At 39.0% G+C, this 12393-nt stretch overlaps 1 protein-coding gene across 1 annotated transcript in view; it reads right to left on the bottom strand.

Moving 5' to 3' along the window:
• Window positions 1–10193, bottom strand: part of pamr1b (peptidase domain containing associated with muscle regeneration 1b) — a 31737-nt gene extending 21544 nt beyond the window's left edge. The window contains exon 1 of the mRNA XM_066668590.1: window positions 10051–10193. Coding sequence (XP_066524687.1) covers window positions 10051–10180 — 130 coding nt within the window. The 5' untranslated portion in view covers window positions 10181–10193. The remainder of the gene's footprint in view (window positions 1–10050) is intronic.
• Between the last annotated feature and the right edge of the window lie 2200 nt (window positions 10194–12393).

Genomic DNA, 12393 nt, shown 5'->3' on the forward strand with positions numbered 1-12393 from the left:
TACACTCCCAAAATTATACACTTCTGGCATTTTTGTGGTTTTCCTTTACAAACTGTGAAAGCCACAAGCATACTTGGCATGGTTATGTATAAAAAGGGAAGAGGAAAATGCGAGGTTATTTGTTAATGGACTTAAGAGGACTAAAGACATTCAGTGGAGTGACACATTTGACTAAACTGACCATAATATCTCAGCAATTTAGCCAGTGTCAATTATACACATTTCTACAGCTATTTCCCACATATTTCTTTTTTCCCCACTTCACTGTTCTTGTTTTGCATTTCCACACTGACATCAAAACTGCACTCTCTGCTGTTTGTGTGTGAGGGTGTGTATTGAAAGGTCAAGAGGTTTGGTAAGATGCTAACAGAGACATGAAGTATTTCATTGCTTTGGGCTGTTTTGTTGCTTTGCTGATTTGGACTGGCTCTTCTCCCTCAAACCCTGGGCTCTTCTCCCAGAGAGTAAAGTGCTGAATTCCAACCAGTCAGAAATAGTTTCTTGCTGGATCCTACACTAAATTCCCCAAAATCCCAGTCCATATTTCTGTATAAAAAGATTGTGAAATTTAGAAAGGATATATTCTCAAACCTCAACAGCCTGGATTTTGGAGGAGAAACAAACAAAAATACCCTTTAAGAATGAATAATTTTCTCATACTCATATATGAGAATGTGAAGCATCTAAATTATAACTGCACTAAAATTTAAGCATCCAAAGGGAACCCAATATATATATATGTTTGTATGTGTATGTATGTATGTATGGTATGTGGTGCTATGATTCAAAACTGTAGGATCAGAATTTAGACCACGTCATATATCTTTAAACACAGGCATTCAACATTTTATTCAAAAGAAATATACAGCTCAGTGTGTTGTGTACATGAAAATTTTGAGGTGTGTGAAAGCAACTCACTAAAAGAGCAGCTTGATAAATGTCAAATGTTCTTACCCATGTCATTTACATTTCCACAGGAGAGGTCTTCAGACCTCCAAATTGTATTTACTGCAGATTTAACATACTGAGAAGCCAAACTAACAAGCAGAAAATCTGTCAGCATCTATGACAATGGGATCAGAGAGCAGAGCAAAACACATTCTTATTTGAAGGGACATAAACACTATCTTGTGCTGGTCTGAATGTTCTGATATGAACAACAACACTGCATTAAATTCCACTTCTTGTGGAATAACTGAACTTAATTTAAGGCCTGTTAACATTGCAGTGATAACTGTAAGTGGTTACATTTTATTGTTGTCTAGGCATTCACTCTGTAATTACTGCTTGACATTCTTTACAGGCAGTGATGGATAAGCTCCTGACAACTTAAAAGTTAAAGAATTAATAAACCTTCAAAACATTTGACTATATAAAAATTGTAGTCATTGTTGCTGCAGAGAATGCTGTGCCATGCACTTCCATTAGGCCAATGTAAGGCATACTGTGTATGAGTCTTTGGCAATTAGTTAAAGTATGATGCATTTTTTAATTACTTTTAATACAGTATATATAAGAGTCACAAAGCACATTTCATTCAACTGATGCCATTAAATGCAAGTTATTTTTGAAGTGATTTACATTGTAATATACAGGTGATATAATTCACATTCATAAGAAATTGCAATGTCAGATAGCTAATGTAGAAAACCCAGGAGTTTCTAAATGTGGATCCAAAAAATACTGACAGTTAATAAATCTAAATCCTAAACCTTAAACATCTACACCTTTCACTCTATAGAAAAAAAGAGAAAATCAAGCTCCACACTTGCTTCAAATCTGTAAAATACATCATTGTGTTTTAGAATTAGAAATTAGAAAAGGAAATAGACATAAAGGAATGTTTATATCTAACAAAGAAACTGCTGGTGTTACTGGCCCAAAATGCCACAGCTTACTTGTATTACTTGAGATTACTTGGATTGCACAAAGCATAAATTTCAATCAACTTCTAGGACTGAACTTTGAATATGTAAAGAAACTTCCCTGCAGAGATATTTTCTGGGTCAAAAGAGGTTATAATAAGGTGCCATAAGAAAAAAAAAACATCAAAAGAGTGTGCTATCTGATGTATGTTTTGGAAACAAGATCTTTCAAGACCCTGAGAGAAGTTCTGCATGGACAGTATGTGTGTGAAAATCTTTTATTAACCGTTATGCCTCCTTTTCAAAGTGTTCAACAAGCTGACACAGGTAGAAGAGGGCAAACAGACCACGCTGATGCCAAGCTAAAGTCAGGCATCAAATTTGCAATAAGACATTAGTCATCCTTTGAATCCTATTGATTTGTCTCTGTGGAAGAGCACAGCCCATAATGAAATTACATATTATGAAGGCGTGGATGTCACTAATATCTCACTAGCATCTCACATGGAAGAAATTGTGTTGAATATCAGGCATAGTTGGACAGCCACTTAACGCCCATGGGAATCCTTTTTAAAATGGTTTGCTTTTTCAATAATTCTAAACTTGGGTGTTATGTGAAATGTTCAGCAATGTTTAAATAAAAAGCATAAAACAGAAATATGATAAATCTCTCCTCAAAAATGACCAGTACTGCTCTTCTCTCAATGTAGCCCTAAAAGTGGGTAATGCTTATGTCAGTATTACCGTGACCAATCACAAGGCTACCATGGACACGCCACCTCTCTGGTGAGCCTGATCCATAAGTAAACAAGCTAGCTATCTAGTTATTCACCAAGCTATGGTGAGGGAGTGAAAGACATAAACAGAGCAAACACAAAGTAGAACACAGAACTATACAGAACGAGCCTGAAGGCAGACCCACTCAGTCAGCAGTACAACGGAGATAGCAGCCACACTAGGCTGGCGTACACAGCAAAGTAGCAGCGGGGACTAAAGCCCCAGACACATAAAAGGCAAAATTGGCAGTATAATGCTAATTCTACCCGCCTGTGCCATTTTATTGTGTGTATTGTGTAAAATGACAACTACAGTTCAGAGTAAACCCCAGAAAAAAAACTCAACTGCTCTGTCTCGAGGCTGTGTGTTGCCATGGTAATGTAAACAGCATTCTGTTCTCCAGTGAGCTGTGAGTCATGCATGGGCATTAGTATTGGGCCACGCCCACACCGTTCTCAGTGAACTCTGAGGATTGTATTTTGGTCATATTTGATTTATCATATTTCTGTTTTGTGTTTTTTTATTTAAACTTTGCTGAACATTTCACATAACACCCAAGTTTAAAACCCCAAAAATTTCGAAATGGGTTCCCAGGGGCTTTAAGATCACTCCGATTTATGTCTATTCATCACTGAGGTATTAGAATATGTGTTCAATCTTAGTTCCACATCCACACATTTAGATTTAGAGCCACTTCATATGGTTCATATCCAGTTGTGTAACACTCATGAACGCAAACATTTTTAGTATGTTTCAGTGAAGAAAACATGTTAGGTTTTGTTTATTTTCTAAGTGAAAATAAGCTAATGTCTTTTAGATTGAACAAACTTAAATTTGTTTCATGTATTAGTACCCAATGTTCATTTAATTACCCCTAGGCTACACTGTATGATATTTTGTTTTTATACTCAATAGAATAAATTAAATTGTGCAAAATGGGCTTCACTGTACAGGACCTATACTTTTGGTCACTTAGTCAAGTCAAGTCAAACGGTTTTCATTGTCTTGCCAAATATAACTGGGAAATACTGAATCAACGTGCCATTCTTCAGTCAAGTGGTACCTCCCAAAACATCACATTATGCAGGACATACAGAAAAAGCAGAATATATGAGAAAGTAATCACATTAAAACATTCAATACAAAGACTCTGATTAGATTACACAGAATTGCGGGAGAAAACAGAGTGGCTTTATTTTTTATATGAGGGTGCGTATGGTGCGTAGATAAGCTTTTCTTAGTAGTCATTTAGAAGCTACAAACTGTTTTTAGATCAATGTCCTCAGTGAACAAACCTAAATGTAGGTTACACTTAAAGAAGCATTACACTTTATCTGTAACTAGAGCATTGTAAAGTAATTACTGTTTACTGCTGGACTGAAGGGACCATTTGCTAATGGACTGCCTTAAACATTTGTCTGTCACTCTGCACCACTACAGATGAGCATCTAAGAGCACTTTAGTTGTTTGTACTGCATTGGGTTAAGGTTCAGAAATGCGTGGGGAAGCAATTCTCCACTGGCCTCTTTACATGCACATCCCTTCACCCAAGCATCTACACACCACCTGCAAAATACATACAGATTGCAGAGTTAAAATCTGCTGGCAGGTTTTACAAGCAGAGAGGAGCCTCAAAATCCCAATATGAAGCTTATGCAAGAGCATTTGTGTGTGTGTGTGTGTGTGTGTGTGTGTGTGTGTGTGTGTGTGTGTGTTTGCGCTCTTTAGGTCATTTTCTGTCTCTAAATTATCCTTAAATGAGGTTATTTTCTGGAAGCGTTACTTGACAGTATAATTGGGAAAGTGATAGAAAATACTTTAGAAAAAAAATCATGGCTAAACATTCCTGGCAATAATTCAACATATAAGGGAAGGGAAAAGCAGCTGACCTACTTACGCAACATTTAAGTATAGACTGTTAAGTATATTGTGAGCCTGAATTCATAGTCTCTCATTTTCACCAGACACTAAATGTAATAATGCCTAGTTAGAATTAAATAAATGTAACGTGAACTACATATTGAAATCAACTGGACATTAAAACATGTTCTTTTATAAATATTTATGTACAGTTTTCACAAAGGTCCTATAACATTATGATCTCTTTCTTGGAAAACTTTTTTTCCAAGTGACCCACATTTTGTCTATTGATTTAAATCACAACCCGAGCAACAAAAATACATTATATTATTAAAACACTAAAAAGTTTACTACATTATAAAATGAAATATAACTGATTTTGACCTATTTAGATCTCCACTTATAACACTTTATAACACCACTATTACAATATTCAGAATTACGGTGAATCAAATTTCTCTATTTTGCCTAAGGGTATGTTTTCTCAGTTCTTGTTGGGGTATAATCCTACAAAGTATTAGTTAATACTAAGTACAACAACTTAGTATTAACAACTAAGTTGACAAATGTATTATTTTTATGTAGTTGTAATGTATTATAACCCTTTTCATCACAATACATATAAAATATCACTAGTGCTATGCTGTGTCTTGGTAGGTAGCTAGTTAATTACCAGTACCACATTAAATGGTGAAATAAAATAAATTCTAGAGCCTGATGTTACTACTGCAATATTTAAGGTGGAGCTGCAGGCCTCACAAAAAAAAAAAAAAAAAAAAAAAAAAAACTGCTGACACTTTTTTTTTTCTTTTGGCTCCAAGTGTTGTGACCCAGGTTTTGAAACACTGTTCTAAACACATAACCACAACCATTGTTACAGTTGTGTTCGGGGGTGTTATACGTATTTTAGGAATTTGACAGAATAGAGTCTTTTTTCTGTTCTCGTAGTTCACTAGCTAACTAGCTAACCCACTAACAGTGGGTTTTCTGGTTGTACAGCATGATAACACAAATGTTTCTGGAGAGCACCAGGGTATTAAAAATTTGAGCTCTTTTTCCAGATATTTGGATTCTGCTGCAGAAGTACAGGATTTTTTTTTACCCTCTTGAGTTATGTAATCGGTATCTGCTTTTTCGATCCCAGTGCTTTTCTTTGACAGTTCTGAAGGATCGCAGTGTAATAAAAATAGCTGATGAATTAACCCCACCGGTGAGGACCTCAGTTCCATTTTAAATGCCAAAGTTCCCTTGTGTGTTAATCTGGCATCATTTCCAAACCATGTCTGAACTGTATCTGATGTAAAAGAAACAACCTAACTAATTCAAGTCCTAAATGGCCTGAGCTCCAATTGGCAATTTCTTCCAGCACTTCTGTTCTGTATATGTGCCAAGGCCCCTACCATCACCATAAGTGACCATAGAGCAGGTTTTATCAGTTAAAACTTGTTGGTTTGTGGTAGTGACTCAGCTTTGAAGTGGAGCCAGGCTCTGACATCATCCCTGGGAACAAAGCCCTGAGAAATCTCCCTCAGCTTTCTTCAATAGTTGCAACTCATCTTTGACCTTAGCTAAACCATATGACCTTTAACCTCATTGCAGGCCATAAACATTGAACTCAAACATCTGTGTCTGATGAATAAGAGCTTACTCATCACTTGCTTACTCATCACTAATCTAAAAAAGGGATTGTTTATTTCCATGGGGTCTCCCATTTCCAGCATTTCAGAGCATTTGAAAATGTCATTTTCCCTTATTGAGAAACCATCACTTCATGCACTCAGCTGTTTAATTGGACCATTTGGAGTGTAAAATCTGGGCTGGCATCACCAAATATTTTCTCCATTTGTGTGAGCTGCAGTGGTTTGGTCAGAAGTCAAGTTACGTGTCATTGGTGTAATGTAATGGTTCAGCTGAGTCTAATGCAGATTCACATCTGTAAACACATGCACACGGCTGTGCATGACCCTGTGATCATCATTGTTTAAAAGAACTCTGATATAACAACAAAACTATCCAGCCAGTACAGCTGCCTTTCTTCATCTTCTATTTTTTTTTTTTTACTCTATTGACTCACTTGCTGCTGGCTGCTCACATTAATCCATGAGGAGTCTGCTTTCCTCTAAAAACTGAGTAAGAATATACAGCTGAAAGCTGTTGTGTTTACCAAGATGACAAGTGCACAAGGGCAGTTGGTGCTGAAATGTGGATGTGTAGAATTAAATTTCATAATGTGCGTACTAGACTGGGGCTTACAGAATGTCACAGATGATTAGCCTCTTACTGTTGCAATGCAATGCTGAAGGAAGGCAATGCAAATGCAAATTTATTTTTGTTGGCATACAGAAGGTAGCCCTCACTCCTACATTTTTGGAAACATTTGGAAAAATGGAAATGGAAACATATTTGAGGTATGTTTATGTAATAAGATATTTTTCCAGGTAGTTGTGGACAGTTTCGTAATGAAGTTGTCACACAACATAAATTGCAGGTTGCACTTTTAAATTATGTCAAACAAAGATACACGTTGCTATTGATCCAAAGCATGACACACACACACACATTCACACCTACGGACACTTTTGAGTCGCCAACCCACCTACCAACGTAGCACCTTGAGGAAACCCATGTGGACACGGGGAGAACACACCAAGTCCTCAGTGAGATATTTACATCAAAAAATATATATATAACAGACAAAAATGTAGATAAAAGGTTTATTTCAGACAGCAAAAATAGAAAGACACACTAATCAGCCTAATGTTTTGCTCTCAGGACCACCAGAGAGCAGGTAAGTTTTGGGCGGTGTATAATAAATACTCAGCACTGGAGTGACACAGACATAGACACAGCAAGACTCCTGGAGTTTTTAAATCACTCAGTGTAGTCACTACTGGACTGAAAATAGTCCACCAACCAAAAATATCCAGCTAACAGTCTTGTGTGGGTTGATGTCCTGTGTCCACTGATGAAGGACTAGAGGATGACCAAAACAAACTGTGCAGCAACTGGTAAGCTACTCTCTCTGACTTTACATCAACAAGGTGGACAAACGAGGTAGGTGTGTCCAACAGGGTAGAAAGTGAGTGGACACAGTGTTTAAAAACTATTGTGTCTGATACAGTGGCATGAGCAAATGAATAAATCTGAACCTTGGGATGTTGTCTTGTCCAGACTAGCCGAGCATTTGCTGTGATGCGGACTTCGGTAAAAAGAGACTGCTCTGTCACACTGCTCTCTTCCCTCTGCTGCAGCTGTCTGCTCTTTGAGAGGCCTGAGCGATTTAACAGTCATGGAACAGGAAACTCCTGGGTTTTTGTGGGCATTGCCTAGGCCCCGGTGTGCAAACACATTCTCTCTCTCTCTCTCTCTCTCTCTCTCTCTCTCTCTCTCTGTCTCTCTCTCTCTCTCTCTCTCTCTCTCTCTCTCTGTCTCTCTCTCTCTCTCTCTCTCTCTCTCTCTCTCTCTCTCTCACACACACACACACACACACACACAAAACTGTGTACATCCAAACTTAGTTATCTCTGAATAGCCCCCACAGTGACCTAAACATAATACTACCTCCATTCCTAAAAACAAAAGACAGACATGTTTAGATATTTTTGGCAGCCTGATATCAAGAGTTTAGATTCACAAGGTCAGATGTGATCTGGCAACAATAACATCTGGGGACTTCCATGAGCAGTGATGGGTTACATGTGGGTCAGAATGTGTTATTAGTTTAGGTAGTAAATAACGTTTTCTGGTGTATAATAAGCTTGCTGTTAGCCAGTGTTATGTAAATGAGCATGACTGGAAGATCTACAGAGTACAGAGAACAATTTACACACAATAGAAAGAAATGTTTTCACTTGAAAATGAAAATGAAAAAACCTAATCTAGTGAGGTGAATGTAGGTCAAACAACAGCCTGATATACCATTTTCACTGCTGGCACTTATTCACGTTAGCGCATGAATAAACCCATAACTTTCAGATGAACTAATATTACTTTCCCAAATGTTCCTTTTTTCACTCTTTCCAAATTAACATCTCTCCTCACTTGACCTTGGCCTCTTAGTCCCACTGTTCACCACCCATTGGCAGCATTCAATCCACAGGGATCCAACGCAAATAAAATGAATTATGCAGCAACGCCTAGACATTTAGTGGAATCTTGAAAATAAGATGGATGTCCACAGGGACTGTGGTGTAGGGAGATCCCTGAAATCAACAGAAAACTATGTTTTAACAGCTTGCTGAATTCCTAGTAGATGTTTTCCTCTGAGACGGAACTAAGACCAACTGCTCTTTCCAAAATCTGGATTGTTACAGGAGAGAGCACAAAGCAGGAATTGGGTCAGTAAATACCAACCACCAGTACATCAGATATCATTATTACAGCATGATTGGGATAAAGCAGCTCTGCTGAATCAGAGCACTGCACTGACTAATTTTCTCAGTTGTCTGTGTTTATCTACAGAAATCCCTTCCCCACACACAGCCCCAGCCAAGTTCCCTAACCTTGACTGTGTTACTGCAACAAGTTTATCAGCCATCCATGGGAACGATTACATAAGCGCTAAGACATTAATTGTTTCTTTTTCAATCATGTAATTGCTTAGAGACAATGCTGTGATTTCTAAAAATGTCCCTAAGGGCAAGTTTCCATAACAGATCCAGATCTAATCAAGTTTCCCATTCAGTTTTTTATTTCTTTTTTCTTCCCCACAAGAGTTATCAGCTCTGAAGGGAAAATACTGCACATTTTTTGCATCCAATACCGTCATTATCCAGAACAATAACATGTCCATGCATGCTTTCTAGCATTTGTGTTGTATTTCTATACGACTCATGAGTAACACCAGACAACAAAGAAATGGTTCCTGAGAATTGTCGTTATTAAGGAGAGGTGAGAGGCAATTCCAGAGAACCCCTCATGATGCCTCAGCTGTTTTGTTTTGTCAGGAAATGCCCAGAAACACACTTGCATTAATATTTTCCATGTGATTTCTAATGTGCCCCAACTGTTAAAAAGTGTGACTAAGGGGAAAGAAGTGAAGCAGCAGCAAAAATAGCCAAAAATCTCCAGAGCTCCTCCTCATCAACAGAAAAGAGACAGCATGCCGGAGCTCAAAACAAAGAACAGCAAAACAGTCCATCCACAACAACATTCTTCTGACTTCTCTTCAGTGTGGAAAACATTGGGTCATTCATCCAAAATAATACACGGCGTCTCTGATCTTATTGAGTCCAATAACTATGAAAACCTAAATAACAAAAACACTGTTCTTTAACAGGTCAAGTCTGACAAAACACAAAAACAGCTTCTGTATTTCTTCCCCATTTCTTTACAATGCAGACCAACAACAAAGATTTTATGCTGAGAGAGCGAAAGAGGAAAGAAAGAAAACACGTTAGCAAGGGAAAGGAGCAAGGCAGGGTGGAAATGTTAAAGTAAAGACTGCTGATGCTGACTTTGAGAGAACAAAAGGCTGGAGACCTGGAGAGAGTCTTTTTAATAGTGACTCAGAAATAGCCACTTTGTCAAATGTGATTGAGACTCTTACCGTACGGCCAGGTAGAGCCTGAGGGCAACAGGAGGATGAGAATAAGGAGGCTGATGAAGAGTAGGGAGCTGGGAGGGAGCGTGCCGCTTAGCCGCTGGCTCGGCCTCTGCAGCCGCACAGCTGAAGGCATGCTGGTCTCTGGAGCGCTGTTTACTTTCTGAGCTCAGTTGGTTTGACATCACCTCTCTCTCTCTCTCTCTCTCTGTCTCTCTCTCTCTCATACACATACACACACTCCCTCTCTCTCTTTCTTTCCCTCCCTCTTGCACTTTTCTCTCTTGACATCTCTCACCCCCACAAACACTGCGGCTCTCCTCTTGCTTCCCTTTAACTCAGCACTTTCATTCTTTCGCTTTCATTCTCTCATCGCCTTCATGCGTTTTATATCCTTCTATCTTTTGTTTTCCTTCTCTCGCCCTTCTTTTCTGTCTGAAATTCTCTCTCTCTCTATCTCACTAACTCTCCTTCTGTCTTGGCTTCATGTTACAGCATTAAGCACTCTGTTCTTAGGTAGGATGGACCACTATATAAAAAAAAGAAAAACTCCTAAGCTCTCTGGGCAGTGTTACTGCTGCTGAATGAGTCTAGGCTCCATATGCAGACCCAATTCTAACCCCCCTGGGCACACACTCTGCCAAATAGCCCTCACTGTAATCTCTTCATGTTCCTTACTCACAGCTGAGGCATAGTGCTGAGAAGTAGTCTCACCTTATACCTTCATTTATTTGATTCCTAGCCAAACAGACCTTTAAGTAATTCATTTTTCAGTAAGTCTTAACAGTAAATTACACAGAAGCCTGTAACCTCGATATAAAAAATGAATGCCTTCATTATTAGGGAACCCCTAAAGGAACATAGCCGGAATTTTATTTTTAGGCATACATTTTGGGATCATCATTTAGTAAGTTGTGAGCACCACTTAATAAGTCATGAGCACCACTTAGTAAGTTGTGAGCACCGATAAGTATGATGTGAGCAAGATTTATTAATTCACGAGCATCCCGTAATGTACCGTGAACACCACTTGTTTTGAGCACCACTTAGTTTCTCTGGCAACATGGCAGGGAGAGTAATGATGTACTGTAAGGTCCTCCATCATGAACAAAGACCTGTTTCATATTTGGAGACATGCTGCATTGTAGAAAAAGACATGCAATTAATTAAACATGACCTAACAAATTATACTTCTACAAATTCAGCAATATCCATTTTGAGCTATTGCAAGTCTCCAACACAGAACCAGTAGGCATGACTTTCTTTGGGGACTCATGAATTAATAAATGGTGCTCATGGCATATTAAAAACACATCCATTCAGGGGCATGTACATTATAGCTAATCTAATCAGGACACCTGTTTTCAGTTTTAAAAACAGGTCTCTAGGGACATGTTAGTGTCTGTGTTCATGTTCTTTAACATGTGACAGTGCTCGCAGGTGTCAATGGTGGCATGTTCCTCTTCTCTTGATTCAAGTATCCCCAAACACATTTCAGATTCATTCATTCATTATCTGTAACCGCTTATCCAGTTCAGGGTTGCAGTGGGTCCAGACCCCTGAAGGGGACGCCAGTCCTTCACAGGGCAACACAGCCACTCACACTCATACCTACAGACACTTTTGAGTCGCCAATCCACCTACCAACGTGTGTTTTTGGACTGTGGGAGGAAACCGGAGCACCCGGAGGAAACCCACGCAGAAACGGGGAGAACACACCAAACTCCTCACAGACAGTCACCCGGAGCGGGAATCGAACCCACAACCTCCAGGTCCCTGGAACTGTGTGACTGCGACACTACCTGCTGCACCACCATTGATTTTCTCCCAGGGGTGTAGCATGATGATCCAACAGATAATCACAGAGCCACAGGGCTCTGGATTTGTGGGTTCAAACCACACCTTGTGTGACTGTCTGTGAGGAGTTTGGTGTGTTATTTCAGTGTCAGTGTGGGTTTCCTCTGGGTGCATTGATATCCTCCAACTGTCCAAAAATACATGCTGATAGGAGAAATGGCCATTCAAATGTGTCCATATGTGTGACAGTGTGAGTGTGTGGTGCCCTGTGATGAACTGGTGCCCTGTTTGGGGTGTGTTCATTGCCCTCAATGAGTCATGGTAGGCTCCAGACCCACCATGACCCTGAACAGGATAGAGGGGTTAAAGAAAATGAATGAATGAAAGATAGATTTCCTCCTAGTTCTCTATGATGAATGCTTTAAAAATGCCATTGTTTCTCTGAGGGGAACAGTTTTGTCATTATACCAAGATTTGCATCTTGATTTCTCTTGCTCCTCCTTTGTGCAAGTGGTATTTAATCTCCTTAAATATTTCCTTTCAAAATGAATA

This window comes from Hoplias malabaricus, chromosome 4 (genome assembly GCF_029633855.1).
Source record: "Hoplias malabaricus isolate fHopMal1 chromosome 4, fHopMal1.hap1, whole genome shotgun sequence".
Classification (NCBI taxonomy): Eukaryota; Metazoa; Chordata; class Actinopteri; order Characiformes; family Erythrinidae; genus Hoplias; species Hoplias malabaricus.